This window comes from Stylophora pistillata, chromosome 13 (assembly GCF_964205215.1).
Source record: "Stylophora pistillata chromosome 13, jaStyPist1.2, whole genome shotgun sequence".
Lineage (NCBI taxonomy): Eukaryota > Metazoa > Cnidaria > Anthozoa > Scleractinia > Pocilloporidae > Stylophora > Stylophora pistillata.
The window spans coordinates 19,674,115-19,690,164 of record NC_142531.1 but is presented as its reverse complement, the minus strand read 5'-3'; the positions used below and the strand labels follow the sequence as shown (position 1 = coordinate 19,690,164).

General features: G+C 40.9%; 1 protein-coding gene across 1 annotated transcript; it reads left to right on the top strand.

The window, feature by feature from the left end:
* Positions 1–383: 383 nt before the first annotated feature.
* On the top strand, positions 384–15,629 carry LOC148718046 (uncharacterized). The gene is made up of 5 exons (XM_088743862.1): positions 384–623; positions 815–908; positions 3,155–3,247; positions 4,138–4,209; positions 8,130–15,629. Exon 5 carries the CDS (start codon positions 8,144–8,146, stop codon positions 13,523–13,525), a length of 5,382 nt encoding a protein of 1,793 aa, XP_088599988.1. The 5' UTR covers positions 384–623; positions 815–908; positions 3,155–3,247; positions 4,138–4,209; positions 8,130–8,143; the 3' UTR covers positions 13,526–15,629.
* Positions 15,630–16,050: the final 421 nt, after the last annotated feature.

Below are 16,050 nucleotides of genomic sequence, written 5' to 3'. Positions count from 1 at the left end.
CGAGGGTTTAACTCTTCAGTTTTCACGCGACTTCGTAAAATTCAAAATGAAAATCGATAATCACGGGGGAATGAGTAAAGTTAAAACTCTGGGAGGAAGATATAGAGAGCTGCTCAGCATTTTAGTCAGAATAATTAGGTGTTCGATGTTGAGTGAGTGTATTTCGGGTTTGTACGTCAAACTTTTATAATAAAGCTAGATGGATTTGAGCATGTAAAAACAAGATATTCTACTCTGTTTTATAGAAAACATCAGGCTTCAGTGTTCATCGCTTTAAACGGTTGGATTTTCTTTACAAAAACGATCTTAGTCCAACTGAAGTTTCTTTCTTGAGACGGTAAGCTATCTGTGCGTGGCAATCAACTTTGAGTGTCTTCGTGAACTTTTCGTTTTCTACCCGGGGTGTGATTTGTATAATCGATGACAAGAATACTAATGAAAATAAGTGAATCTATTTCGGTTTTTGGGTGTCAGACGTTTTATTTGAAATTTGAGCTTCCAAGATGAAAACATTTTTCTATTTTTAACTGGAAACGTCAGGCTTCAGTGTTCATCTCCTTGGAACGGTTGGATTTTCATTTCAAGGTCGATCACAGTACAACTGGAGCTTCTTTTTGGAAACGGTAAGCTATCTGTGCGTGATGATCGACACATTGTCTTCGTGAAAATTTTATTTCATAGTTAGTGTTATTGGATGATTAAGACAAATATATTAACAAAAAAATAAGCGAATGTATTTCGGTTTGGCACGTCAAACGTTAGAACAAATGACGGATTTGAGCTTCCAAAATGAACATTTTACTCTGTTTTACAGGAAACGTCAAGCCGTCAGTGATCATCTGTTTGGAACGGTTGGACTTTCAAGACAAGATCGACCACGGTACAACTGAAGCTTCTCTCTTTAAACGGTAAGCTATCTGTGCGTAATTTGCTGTATATACTGTATAATTTACTGTATAATTGTCTTCGTGAACTTTTCATTTTCTAGCTGGTGTGATTTGTATGACCGAAGACAAAAAAAAACTAACAGATGTAATCGAGATAAAAAACGGAGGAAGTCGATCAGTAATTTACTCGAAAATGATCTCATTATCACCGGTCATTACCCTTGAAGGCGTTAACTCTAGATGACTTAAACATGATACCAAGCAGATAACATTCGCTGTATCCAAAGTAATAAACCAACCTCGTTCCCAGGTCTCTCATCTTCCCGCCCCCTGGAGCGAGCGAGGAGAAACCCTGGTTTAGGCTGGTCACGTGTTTAGACAGCAAAAAATTCCTTAGGGACGAGTCGTTTGTTTGCTTGATTTTTGCCTCATATCCTTTGTCATCTTCAAATCGACGCTATCGTTGTTCAGGTCGCCACGTTTTATAGCAGCCTTCAAGTCGCTATATCTCGGAGTTGGTATTGTAACGTTAATTTAAAACCCAAACAAGTCCAGTGTTTAGAAGCGATATATTCGGGCAGAGATGTGGTGGCCGTTTTTAAGACCGACGGGATACGGCAAATCTTTGATTTTTCACTCTTCTTCGAGAAGTTAAACAGTCAACGACCTGTACCTTCCTTGTCATTTCGTCCAGTTGTTTATGTCGTTTCGCCTTTGAATACCTTTATTAAAGATCAAATAAGAACGAGCACTGTTACGATAAAACTCTGACTTTCACTGATCACCGTTTTGAAAGAAATAAAAATTTTTTCAAGCGTCTTTTCAAGGCCTGCATAATAGATGTGCAAAAAATTTTTCTTTTCTCAACGGCGGCCATAAATGTCCTCGGCGGCGGCGAGTGATGCGCGATTTCCTTTCGCATAGATGTTCTTCGAGCAAGATACGTCTTCAACTGATTTACAAAGCCTGCAACAATTGATATTTATCGTAGTGGAAGACTTACGGATCTTTTTGGGCGTCTGCTGAATATTCTCAGTTGACATTCGGTTCGAAGCGTTTCGTGTGTAGTTTGTTTTGATTGCCAATAAGCTACGCTCGCCAGTGGACTAAGTGGAGAGAAAATCCCACTTATCTGCCCCTCCCTCAAACCGCTAATTTGAAATCTCCTAAAATCTGGGAGACACCTGACAAGCCTAAACCAGGGTCTCTCCTCGCTCGCTCCAGGGGGCGGGAAGACGAGAAACCCTGGGAACGAGGTTGAGTAATAAACAAGAATTGATACTTCCGTCTTTTGGGAGGGGAGAGAGGGGGAAATGATCCTAAACCTACTTTACGTTGTAGGACTCGTGGGCCTGTAAAAGACTTTCCTCAAAACTAACAACAGTCATTTCCCCAGGTCAAACGTTTGTATTTCCTTTTTGCTTTGAAACTCGCAATTCGAGAGCGCTAATAGCGAGGAATCATCCGATTAATGATTAAATTCTATATGGCTGAGTTCGTCCTTTCATTCGAAACTTATGAAACAATTGCAATTAATAAAAAAAACATTTAAACACGACTAGCTTTTCGTATTCATGTCAAAATTTTCTGATTTTTCGGAAATAGCAAAATTTTCACTTTCTAAGGGTACACGACTAATTGAGAATGCTGGTTGACTGTTATGAAAGTATATTACATCTTCACTAAGTGGTATGGTATGGTTTGTTATCCATGTAATACAATGAATACCTCATAGCTTATGCACTATTTATCTTTCTTATTTAACATGAAAAACAAAGAGAAGATAAACTGAATGATTCCTAATACGCTGGGTCTGGTTGGTCAATTCAGTTTCCAAGCGGATGCCTTATTAGGTTATATTTTATGTCCTAAAAGCGATAGAACACATTTTTCCGGGCTCTTTAACGTGATAACGCCGCACGGGATGTTGGGAGATCACTGAAATATATTGATTAGGAACTCACTGATTGTCAAGTAAGATTCATTATAATTTATGCGAGATTTGCAGATGACAGCGAGGGTTGAACTCCACAGCTTTCATGCGAAATCATAAAATTCAAAATGAAAATCCAATATCACGGAAGTTTGAATAAAATCCTATCTCTGGAAGAAAGATATGGAGAACCATACAGCAGTTTACTAAGAATAATCAAGTGTTGCAACAAAAGTAAATGAATTTCGGTATTGTAGGTCACAACGTGTATATATTAAATCAGCAATGACGGATTTGAGCATGCAAAATTGAGAAATTTTACTCTGTTTTACAGGGAACGTCAGGCTTTAGAGTTCATCAATTTAGAACGGCTGGATCTTCATCACAAGATCGATCACAGTACAACTGAAGCTTTTATCTTTAAATGGTAAGCTATCTATGCGTGATAATCAGCTCGTTCCCTTCTTGAACTTTTCGTTTTCTTAAAGATGTGATTTGCATGATCAAAAACAAAAATACTAACTTATATAACAGATCAGAAAAAACGGACGGAGCCCATTGGTAATTTGCTCTAAAATAACCACGTCACTGGTCTTTACACCTGAAGGCGTTAACTCCAGACGACTAATATGTGGCACCAAGCAGCCTCCCCCATAACCAATACATAACGAGGAAAATTTTTGCGGGAATATGACGTCCCCTGAGCCGTCAGATCAATCTTAGACGTTTTAGTATTTAGCACTGTTGAGATTTTTTCGACTCGAGCCGTGTTTTGACAATCCCGTTGAGCTAATCAAAATACAAAAAAATGGTAAAAAACTCAGCAATATTGCACACCAAAACGTCTAATAAGAACCTAGTGTTCAAATATGGCGCGCTATTTGTATGCGATTCGCACGTTATTTGTACATTCCTTAACGTAGTTAAATAATAATGAACTGCTTCTACATGGTTGATAGGAGAAAATTTTTGCGGAGAAATATGGCGAAAGTTGCTGTACTTTGCTCCTCGGTAGGGAACCAAAGTCACGTCCTCAAACGGTGATCACCTGTAAATCTCTGCCCGAAACCTGGGGGTAGTTGTCACTCACCAGTGGGAAACCTAAGACGTAAAAAATGACATGGGATGCTTGTCAATTATCTTAATGCTTCACAGTAACTGAAATCACTGGCTACATGCATTTAATGAGTTTGATTTATTTTTTTAAAATGCTGTGACAAAACAATCACCAATATTGTGGACATATCACAACTTCTGTTCCATTTGTAGAGATCATTATTTGTTCATTACCAATCACTTTTATTCCCTTTTTTCCAGATAAAAGCATCATCCAAGTACTAACTTTGTTTTCATCAACGTGAACGCTGGATGTTTCTGACTTTTTAAATTGTAAGTTATTTGTTTAGGATTACTTGTGGGTCTTTTGTTTTTAAGTGGCAATCCTAACTGAACTAGATTGAAAAAGTCTACAAATTCATTGGCTTGTATACGCAACACGTCAGCGTTGCAGAGTACAATATTGAGTAGTCTTCGACAACGGCTATTTTAGCGCTGACCTGTTGTGTCTACAAGCCAGTGAAATACAACAAACAGCTATTAGAGCTCATCACAAACAGTCCTTCCAGCCACTTTTTGCGGTTCTTCTCTTAACTCCATCTGATTTATTTGTCGAAATACCATCTTATTTACAAATACATTTACATGTACTGCGAACAAGGACAGTTGTCTTTAATCTAGTCTGAGCGATCACAACATTTGAGCGCGCATGTAATATGGCTACCATTTATTACCAGCTCACACAAAATTACCGCCTTCCCTGATCTCTTCGAAAAATTCCCAAAACTCTAGGTTCGAACTGTTTTTTTTTACGCTAACTGGTGAAATAAACTATTCTTTGACGGTTGAACCCATTGAGACCCTCACGAAATTGTTCTCCCACCCATTCTTCACAACTGAATTTTTCCAGTTCTTTTGGACTTTTCCCGAGAGTTCGACCAAATGCACTGTTTTCCTCCTTGAAGTTTATTTTCAAATTCGCCACCCCGCTCAAACGAATATAAAACATTTATCATTCAATAAGCAACCACAATTGGGGCGTGTCAACACGAGCCATATGCGACCCTCTTCATTATACCTTCATCATCAAAATGGATCGGAATGACACAACAAACAGAATGAAAACTCAGAAATGTAAAAGATGTAGCAAGAAAAACTACCCAACAAAACAATCTAAACTATGTTCGTATAACAATGATTCCGTAAACGAGCTAAAACTTTCAAATAGCAGCATGCAAAAACTACGTCTAAAAGAAACTGATAACCCCAAGTCGTAAGACGCGAATGAATCTAAGTGACAACAACTCTAATATGTATAACCTACCGCTAATGAAGCATTTGTAACAACATACCATGTAACACCCCAAAGAGAGGGCTACATAACCCATGATAAATACATTTGGCTGAAAACAAACAGCGGAGCGTTGTTTTCGCTCGATAACCATAACCATTACGCGACCTAAAATTCAAGGTAAATTGCGCGGGAAAATACGGTTTACGATACATCCAAAGTACAAACGACTGCAATATTTTACCTTCTTTTAAGGCCATTCTCGCTTACAATGAGGTTTCTAGGATAGGTTTCCAAGTCTTTAGGTTTTTTCAGCACTCCTATTTTTAACGTTTCATTAGTCTCCTTGAGCGTTTTCTTCGTCCGTATTCCTTCGCCTTGGCTTGGTATTTTTTCAGTATTTATTTCCTGGAATTTTGGTTTCTGACATTCCTTACTTAGCATAGAGGGGGGCTAATATCGGGGGGAAGGGAGCTTATAACCGGATGAATGTTTTTTGTTTGCAAGTAGATGGGCCTATAACCTTATATGGGCCTATAACCTTATATGAGCTTATAACCTTATATGGGCCTATAACCAGGAGTGCTGATAGGCGGGCGGAATTTTACGATATTCTTTTCCATACATCTCTTAGCCGATAATGCGTTCCTCATTTGAAGGAACTCGTCTGAGCTCAAAGAATCTTCTATGGAACTTATTTCTTTCTTTTATGCAAGGGTTCTCCGCATTTTTTTGTACCTCTTAAACCGTCCTTCTCTATCTGAAAGACAACAATAAAATCTTAACCAAAGTAATCTAATCAAGTTTGTAAACAAACATCAAGTGATTTGAAAAATCTGATAACCAGAAAGCGGAAACTAAACAAGAGAAGTTGATATACGTTAAGTGTACCGACTAATAGAGGGGTAAACCACTTTTTAGGGAGAGTAAAGTTCGCTGTCTTTTATCTGAGATATTACGGGAAATGGAATACGTGCACAAAAACGATACCAATTGACATTACGTCGCCACATAAAAGACGAGGTCAAATTGCCTATGTTGTTGTCTAATTTGACCATATTTACTGAAATTAGCCAATCAGCAAACAGTTGGTGAGAAATTGAAGAAGTATTCATATTTTCAGTATATTATTCCCTATTGCCGATCTTCAATTTTATAAGCTATGAAGTTCTGGATATTGAAATACTGCAAACTCAGTGCCTTTTCCCTTACTTGGGGGTGGGCTTTTACCCGTCCCACCTCCAACTAAGGGAAAAGGCCCTGGAACCGAGGTTGGAAATACTGTTTAAGTATTGACTTAAACTTCTTACGCAAACGGGGAAAACATGAACGTAGGTCAAACTTCAGTGGCTTTAACACGATTCCAGAGATCATACCCAGATCCCTGAAATAGTTTCAAACCAATGGCCCCTCTTGCAGCCATCAGATACTGTAGCTAGAGCTATTGAAAAGTGAAAAATCCGGCAAACGCTAAATTTGGTCTCAGTAGCACTTTAAGAGCCACTGACCATAAATATCGAGAATCCGCCGACAGTTGCAAGATTTCGTAATTCATTTCATTTTTTCTAAAGGACCCTTTTAGTGAATCTTTTTCGAAAATTGTATCAAAAAGTTCGATCGCGCTTTTCTTCCCCGAAAAATCAAAAAGTTCAAAATACGCCCGGATGGCCATTGTCCGCCAGGTCCAGCAATGAAAAAAATTATGCAACTTCGGTAACTTCGTACGCTACAAAGCGATGCAATCCCGCTTATTAATTTTGTGTGCTAGCAGAGGGTCCTTTAATCTCTTGGAAAATATTAATTTCTTGCTATGTTGTCGCGTTAAGTCTGAATAGTGACTCGTCGGCGTTGAAATAGAGTACTTCGCGTCTTTTTCGCAGAGGTAAAATAAAGGTCAACTTCAATGGCCTATAAATAGGTATGCCATATATATTTACTGATCATAATATACATCATGTCAAAGCTTTATCCTTGTATTTTCATTCCTCCAATTCTCTGTATTCGTCCGGCATTAGCGGCGCGTCCATGTTTAAAAGAGTTTGGGTTTTTGTCTTAAAATGCAAGGCATATCGCTGAACAGCTGTCACGACCCATTTAAAAGCCTTTAAAATGGTCCGTTACGATATATTTACAAATTAAAATATACATCATCTTTAAGCTTTATCCTTAAAGTTTAATTCCTCAAAGTATCTTTCTTGGCCCGCCATAGGCGGCGCGTCCAGCTTGAAAAGAGTTCGGGCTAAAATGACAAAAATTGTATTGCGATCCGTTGAACGGCTGTCACGGAAGGGGTCAAGGCCAATCTTTTAGCTTGGCCAGTAATGTAGCCAGGAATGAACCAAATACGAGACCTCTTCCTTTACGAGACTATTCAGACTTCCTATTTTCTAAGAGGTAAAAGGAACGTCTGCTAGCACACAAAGTTAAAAAGCAGGATTGCATCGCGTTGTAACCGTACGAAGTTGCCGAACATGCGTAATTTTTCATTAGGGAGCTTTAGCAACGACGACGGCGACGGCGACGGCAACGAGAACGGCAGAAAACAATAGGCTTAATGAGCAAAAACAATCGCCCTGCACGTCCGTTTAACATTTTGGTACATTTCTTTGCCGCTCTCGGCAAGACAACATTGTGAAATAACCAAACTTTAGGTTTTCTCGAGAACGTGAGCGCATGACGGTTAATTTTTCTTTCTTTTTCCTTACTTTAGCGCCATTCGTAGTGATATAGTCCCTGAATAATTCGCCAGCATTTTCCAAGTAAAACACATCGGAATAACCTCCAAAAAGTTAAAAAAACCAAAAGTTAGAAATTGACACGACGTTGCTAAAGCTCCCCATTGCTTTACGGGGGAAGGGAGGAAGAGAATGGCCATCTGGGCGTAGTTTGAACTTTTCGATTTTAAATTATTCGCCTCAGATGTGTAGTAGTTAACTCTCCGCATTTTTTTTCTCAATAACAGCGAAGAGACCTGTGATGGACAACACAGGAGAAGATTTTGTCACGTTAGCTATCAACATAGGTTTAGCTGTCGCCACTTTCCTTCTCAACACTGGTTTCGTTAGAAGAGCCATCCTATTCTGCGAAGAATGTTCAGTTCTACTAAACAATGGAAATTTAAGCAAGAAAAGTCCAGTTTCGAAATTACTTCATAAAAGCATTTTAAATTTAAAGAGAAAGGTGGTGTCCAAAGTATTACTCTTGTCTCAGGACTCTGATGACAACTTCCATAAAGGTTGCCTAAATTTAGTTCTTGGTAGAATACTTCGAGCTCAAAACAATCTTAAGGAGGCAATAAAATTTTATGAGACGGCAGAAAACATCATGAAAGCATCTGGCAATGTAAAAGAAGAAGCAGAATGCTACAACGAACTGGGAACATTATTCAAGTCGCTTAGTCAACATAACAAGGCCCGAGAGTATCTGGAGAAAGCACTCGCTATCAAAAAAGCTGTTGGCGACAGAGATGGAGAAGCAACAAGCTACGCAAACTTAGGAACATTGTTCCGATCGCTTGGTCAATACTACAAGGCCCGAGAGTATCTGGAGAAAGCACTCGCTATCAAAAGAGCTGTTGGCGACAGAGATGGAGAAGCAACAATCTACGAAAACTTAGGAACATTGTTCATGTCGCTTGGTCAGTATGACAAGGCCCGAGAGTATCTGGAGAAAGCACTCGCTATCAAAAGAGCTGTTGGCGACAGAGATGGAGAAGCAACAATCTACGGAAGCTTAGGAACATTGTTCATGTCGCTTGGTCAATATGACAAGGCCCGAGAGTATCTGGAGAAAGCACTCGCTATCAAAACAGCTGTTGGCAACAGAGATGGAGAAGCAGCAAACTACGGAAACTTAGGAATATTGTTCCGATCGCTTGGTCAATACGACAAGGCCCGAGAGTATCTGGAGAAAGCACTCGCTATCAAAAAAGCTGTTGGCGACAGAGATGGAGAAGCAACAATCTACGCAAACTTAGGAATATTGTTCATAGCGCTTGGTCAATATGGCAAGGCCCGAGAGTATCTGGAGAAAGCACTCGCTATTAAAAAAGCTGTTGGCGACAGAGATGGAGAAGCAACAATCTACGGAAACTTAGGAACATTGTTCATGTCGCTTGGTCCATACGACAAGGCCCGAGAGTATCTGGAAAAAGCACTCGCTATCAAAACAGCTGTTGGCGACAGAGATGGAGAAGCAGCAAACTACGGAAACTTAGGAACGTTGTTCATATCGCTTGGTCAATACGACAAGGCCCGAGAGTATCTGGAGAAAGCACTCGCTATCAAAACAGCTGTTGGCGACAGAGATAGAGAAGCAGCAAACTACGGAAACTTAGGAACGTTGTTCATATCGCTTAGTCAATACGACAAAGCCCGAGAGTATCTGGAGAAAGCACTCGCTATCAAAAAAGCTGTTGGCGACAGAGATGGAGAGGCAGCAAACTACGCAAACTTAGGAATATTGTTCCGATCGCTTGGTCAATACGACAAGGCCCGAGAGTATCTGGAGAAAGCACTCGCTATCAAAAAAGCTGTTGGCGACAGAAATGGAGAAGCAGCAAACTACGGAAACTTAGGAACGTTGTTCCAATCGCTTGGTCAATACGACAAGGCCCGAGAGTATCTGGAGAAAGCACTCGCTATCAAACAAGCTGTTGGCGACAGAGATGGAGAAGCAGCAATCTACGCAAACTTAGGAATATTGTTCCGATCGCTTGGTCAATACGACAAGGCCCGAGAGTATCTGGAGAAAGCACTCGCTATCAAAAAAGCTGTTGGCGACAGAAATGGAGAAGCAGCAAACTACGCAAACTTAGGAACGTTGTTCCGATCGCTTGGTCAATACGACAAGGCCCGAGAGTACCTGGAGAAAGCACTCGCTATCAAAAAAGCTGTTGGCGACAGAGATGGAGAAGCAGCAAACTACGGAAACTTAGGAACGTTGTTCCGATCGCTTGGTCAATACGACAAGGCCCGAGAGTATCTGGAGAAAGCACTCGCTATCAAAAAAGCTGTTGGCGACAGAGATGGAGAAGCAGCAAACTACGGAAACTTAGGAACGTTGTTCATATCGCTTCGTCAATACGACAAGGCCCGAGAGTATCTGGAGAAAGCACTCGCTATCAAAACAGCTGTTGGCGACAGAGATGGAGAAGCAACAAGCTACGGAAACTTAGGAACGTTGTTCATATCGCTTAGTCAATACGACAAGGCCCGAGAGTATCTGGAGAAAGCACTCGCTATCAAAAAAGCTGTTAGCGATAGAGATGGAGAAGCAGCAATCTACGCAAACTTAGGAATATTGTTCCGATCGCTTGGTCAATACGACAAGGCCCGAGAGTATCTGGAGAAAGCACTCGCTATCAAAAAAGCTGTTGGCGACAGAAATGGAGAAGCAGCAAACTACGGAAACTTAGGAACGTTGTTCCAATCGCTTGGTCAATACGACAAGGCCCGAGAGTATCTGGAGAAAGCACTCGCTATCAAAAAAGCTGTTGGCGACAGAAATGGAGAAGCAGCAAACTACGGAAACTTAGGAACGTTGTTCCGATCGCTTGGTCAATACGACAAGGCCCGAGAGTATCTGGAGAAAGCACTCGCTATCAAAACAGCTGTTGGCGACAGAGATGGAGAAGCAGCAAACTACGGAAACTTAGGAACGTTGTTCATATCGCTTAGTCAATACGACAAGGCCCGAGAGTATCTGGAGAAAGCACTCGCTATCAAAAAAGCTGTTGGCGACAGAGATGGAGAAGCAACAAGCTACGGAAACTTAGGAACGTTGTTCAAATCGCTTAGTCAATACGACAAGGCCCGAGAGTATCTGGAGAAAGCACTCGCTATCAAAAAAGCTGTTGGCGACAGAGATGGAGAAGCAGCAATCTACGGAAACTTAGGAACATTGTTCCAATCGCTTGGTCAATACGACAAGGCCCGAGAGTATCTGGAGAAAGCACTCGCTATCAAAAAAGCTGTTGGCGACAGAAATGGAGAAGCAGCAAACTACGGAAACTTAGGAACGTTGTTCCAATCGCTTGGTCAATACGACAAGGCCCGAGAGTATCTGGAGAAAGCACTCGCTATCAAAAAAGCTGTTGGCGACAGAGATGGAGAAGCAGCAAACTACGGAAACATAGGTACGTTGTTCCGATCGCTTGGTCAATACGACAAGGCCCGAGAGTATCTGGAGAAAGCACTCGCTATCAAAAAAGCTGTTGGCGACAGAGATGGAGAAGCAGCAAACTACGGAAACTTAGGAACGTTGTTCATATCGCTTAGTCAATACGACAAGGCCCGGGAGTATCTGGAGAAAGCACTCGCTATCAAAAAAGCTGTTGGCGACAGAGATGGAGAAGCAACAATCTACGGAAACTTAGGAACGTTGTTCACATCGCTTGGTCAATACGACAAGGCCCGAGAGTACCTGGAGAAAGCACTCGCTATCAAAGAAGCTGTTGGCGGCAGAGATGGAGAAGCAGACATCTACGGAAACTTGTCGCAACTTTATTTGTCTCTTGGTAAATTTGGGGAGGCCGACAAATGTCTTGAAAGAGCAATGGCAATTAGAAGGAAAGACGGTGACCGAATAGGAGAAACGAGTGATTTAACAAATCTTGGAATAATCGCTCATCAGCGGGGTTTGTATGAGAAGTCTAAGGAATATCACGAAAGAGCACTTGCAATTTCGATAGAGGCTGGCAGCAGACTAGGAGAGGTAGTCAGTTACGCACACTTGGGATCATGTTTCCACTCCATTGGTAAATATGACATGGCCGAAAAATACTCCAGGAAGGCCCTCCGACTCAGTAGAGATATTAAGGACATTTTTATGGAGTTCAAATGCCTTTGTGTCCTAACGGTGTTGAAAGTATCAGAAGTTGATTTTAAAGCCGCGTTTTCGTACCTATTTCAAAGCATTGAAAAGTTCGACACTTTACGAAGTTCCCTTAAAGAAAACGATCAGCTTAAAACGTCACTTTTAGAGACGCACGGTACCTTTCCCTACAAGATGCTCAGTCAGTTGCTTTCTTCCAATGCGAAGCCCGAAGACGCTCTTTATGTCGAGGAACTAAGACGGGCAAGAGGCTTGGCCGACTTGATGGCGACTCAATACTCTTTAAAAGAGCAGATTACAGGCAGTCCAGAAACGTGGTGTGGCATTCAGAATGTTATTCCAAGAGAAGGAGACTGTGCATGCTTGTATATTTCGATTGATGAAGAATCTGTTCGGTTTTGGGTTTTCAAAGCAACGAGAGCCATTCTTTTTTTAAAAAGAAAAGTGAATCTTCGCCCAAGCGAGGTGACTGGACTAGTCCCTTCCTTAGATGAGTTTTTCTCAGAAAGTTTCCTTGGCATTTTACCCGAAGAGAAATGCGAAGATCGAGCGTTTGACGATACCGAGTCAATGTCGCTTGTCCATGAAAATTGCGCCCTGATGCGTGACGACGATGCTGTTAAAGTTATTAAAGCGAATCTTCACTTATGTCACAAGATAATCATCACTCCTGTGGCTGATTTACTGAAGGAGTCCGAGGTCATAATTGTTCCCGATTCCTGTATGTACCAAGTTCCATTTGCAGCCTTACGTGAAGAAGGAGGCAAGTATTTCTCGGAGACGGCTAGGATCCGTATCGTTCCCTCTTTAACGACTCTCAAGATTATTCAGGAGAGCCCTCCAGAGTATCACAGTCGGGCCGGGGCATTGATAGTAGGTGACCCTGAGGTTGGAGAGGTGATTTATAACGGAAGACGCAGGACAATAGAGCCATTGCCATGTGCAAGAAATGAGGCAGAGATGATTGGAAGACTTCTTGGCGTAACACCTCTGACTGCACACCATGCAACAAAGGAGGCTGTACTTCAAGCGATTAACTCAGTGAGTCTAATTCATCTTGCTGCACATGGAGATGCCGAAAGAGGAGAGATTCTTCTTTCTCCTAAGCGCTCAACACCCTTTATTCCACGAGAAGAAGCCTACCTTTTGACGATGGCGGACATCTCACAAACTAAGCTGCGAGCTAAACTGGTGGTACTTAGCTGTTGTCACAGTGCTCGTGGACAGATTAGAGCTGAGGGAGTTATTGGAATCGCTCGAGCGTTCATAGGATCCGGTGCTCGTTCAGTGTTGGCGGCACGATGGGCCTTGGGTGACAGAGCCACAGAGAAGTTCATGGGTTGTTTTTACGAACATTTGTTCCGTGGTGAAAGTGCCAGTGAATCTCTTTACGAGGCCAGAAAGTGGATGAGGAATAACGGCTTTGAAGACATTTCTAAGTGGGCCTCGTTCATGCTAATTGGCGACAACGTGAGTTTTGATTTTGGAAAGTGGCCAAAGTCTACTACACCTAAAGAGCCATGAGTCAAGTAAACTCTGTGCATCAGAAGGTACTGAGACTGGGGAAAGCTTGTTTATTTCAATCGCCCTCCTTCCTCATAATTGAAAATGACTCCATTTGTGAAAGAGATCTTCGAGATAAACTGGTGGTAATCCGCCATTGTCGCGAGCATCTCGTCAAAGAGGTTGTAATATATAACATGGAACAGAACAGTTTATAATGCAGAGTTGAAATTTGACGGAGAACAAACTTCAAGAACTTTATTTTCCGAAAAGCGAATTGTTAAGCAGTCAAAATCAGCAAAATTTCCTAAATTGTCTTTTCGTAAGCTATTAGTCAATGAAGCCAAGAAAATTGAAAGTAAATTATTTCCTTAAGTGATGCCTATGATTGCCTAAGCACACATTGGGTACTTTTTTCGAAAGATGTTTTTGTAACACCAAACATATTTGGAATTTTTTTGGTAATTTTTTTGACAAGGTATCATATGGCACCTCAAGTATGATAAAAAAGTTTTCCCCATTGGAGTATTATTATGTAAAGTTTTTATGGTTTTTCTTTTGGAAGGAAATACGTAATGATATTTCAGATTTTTTTTTTTCAAGTGCCTTCCGTACTCGATTTATTTACTACTATCTTTTTGATTTGACGGAATTAAATCTTCGGGGAAAAAATTTTTTTTCGAGCAATAAAGGTTTAAGTTACTAGTTAGAGAAGCAGCTTAAAATTCAGTCATATCAAACTCACGGGGTACAAATAGTCTCTTACTGAACTTCGTGACCACGCCCACTTCATCGGCCCACTCAAATCGAGTGCGATTTTTAGATGTTATATCATCTTGATAAAAAGGCTGATAGTTTCGAAAGAAACTGTTTGGGGCTGCGTCGGTGGGAGTAACGAAATAATTTGGATATATCAACAAAGTTGAAATGGTAAATTGGCCACCGTAATGATTACAAAAGCTGACGTTTCGAGCGTTAGCCCTTCGTCGCAGCCGACGAGCCCTTCATCTTGCCGACTCTCCCTATAAAAAGTTAACAATGTACCACCGAAATATTGAACTATAATATCATGGCTTTCCATTTTATGTATTTTCGTACTACAAAGTAAAGTTTTTCCCTCGTCATTTTCACCTTTTCCCGAGCGGGTCCGTGGTCAAAACAAGACCGAGCAAGGAGTCTTGGGCGATTTCTCTTTTACGCAAGCGCAAATTGAAAATGTACCGCCAAAATCAAAGAGAGGAACAAACTTCCTTTGTTTTGATTTGTAAATTGTCGAACAAGGAGCAGATTGAACCTCGTCAAATGGCTAGTCAAAACAGCCACACCCTCCTCCTTTTGCTCGTTTCCTGTTTTATAAGCGTGAAAGCAGTGGGAGAAGAATCGGGTAGCTCGGAAAGCGCTTCGGGTATTAATTTACCATCGTTTACTTACGAGATAAACAAGTAAGATTTGTAAAGTTATTTTCCGAAAGAGTCGGAATAAATACATTTTTTTCAGGTTAGATTGCTGTTTTTAACCTAAACGTCGTCCAGTAAATTTTTCTTGCAGCCTACTAATCTATACAATTTCGAAGGAAAATATTCAGATGCTTCACCGTCCCCGAAGGGTCTCCACTCATCGAAGCGTGTACTGTAGCCAATGTAGTGAATTTTCAGTCTCTCGTTGGGTTTGTCAACCTCCGTGACTTCAACTTCATACAATTTTGTATCTTTTCTCTGTAAAATGACCTTTTTAACATAGGTTTATGCTGAGTATTCGTTGCAGAATCACTTTGGTTCTCTTATCTCTCTCTTTGGCTTGTCCGCCATTTTGAAAATTTGCTCAGGAGGGCATCTGGGTTAGCGGCCGCGCCAGGCTGGAACCGACAAAAACAAATGTCCATCGCAGTGGGGAAACAGTTTGATATGAATGTTCGGATTACAGAGAGAACTTCTAAGGTTATAAAGGGACTTAACAAATTGATTTCGTGCATGTACCCGTTACCAGGGAAACTTGAGTAACACAATTTCAATTGGGCTTTTTTAGATTTCAATTTTGTCTTAACTTTTCTCCTAGACCCATTTTTTGCTGTAATTGATATGCATTGAAAGAAGAAAGTAAATAAAAATACAAGTTTTAGTTTTTACTCCGGGTATGTTTTCTCGTCTCTTCTTCACCCAAGTTAGCACTTTAATTCCCCTACCCAGTCCTTTTCCGATTCATTGTTGAACAGTCAAACAAAATGGCTGAATAAAAGTAATGATCTTACTGGAGACTTTTTGAACAAGACAAAAAGGAAATAATTAAAATGAAAGAAAAAAATAGCCATAAAATTATGGCTGGCTCCAATGGCGGGAAGGATGAGAGGAATCCTTCGTACCCGTCTAAGCACGGGGAGAACTGTTTATACCATCACCACCACCCACGGGGGATTCATCGTGCGTAGGAGTTGCAGAATACAGAAATCCACTGCATTGTTAGTCTCCCTCGCAGCCTTTTATTTTGGATGTCACGCAACGCTCCCCCAAAAGAACGGCTGCTGACAACCGAACTACATTCCTTTCTCC

Bases quoted from the DNA above. Each gene is read 5' to 3' on its own strand.
- LOC148718046 (XM_088743862.1), top strand. From the start codon at position 8,144: ATGGACAACACAGGAGAAGATTTTGTCACGTTAGCTATCAACATAGGT.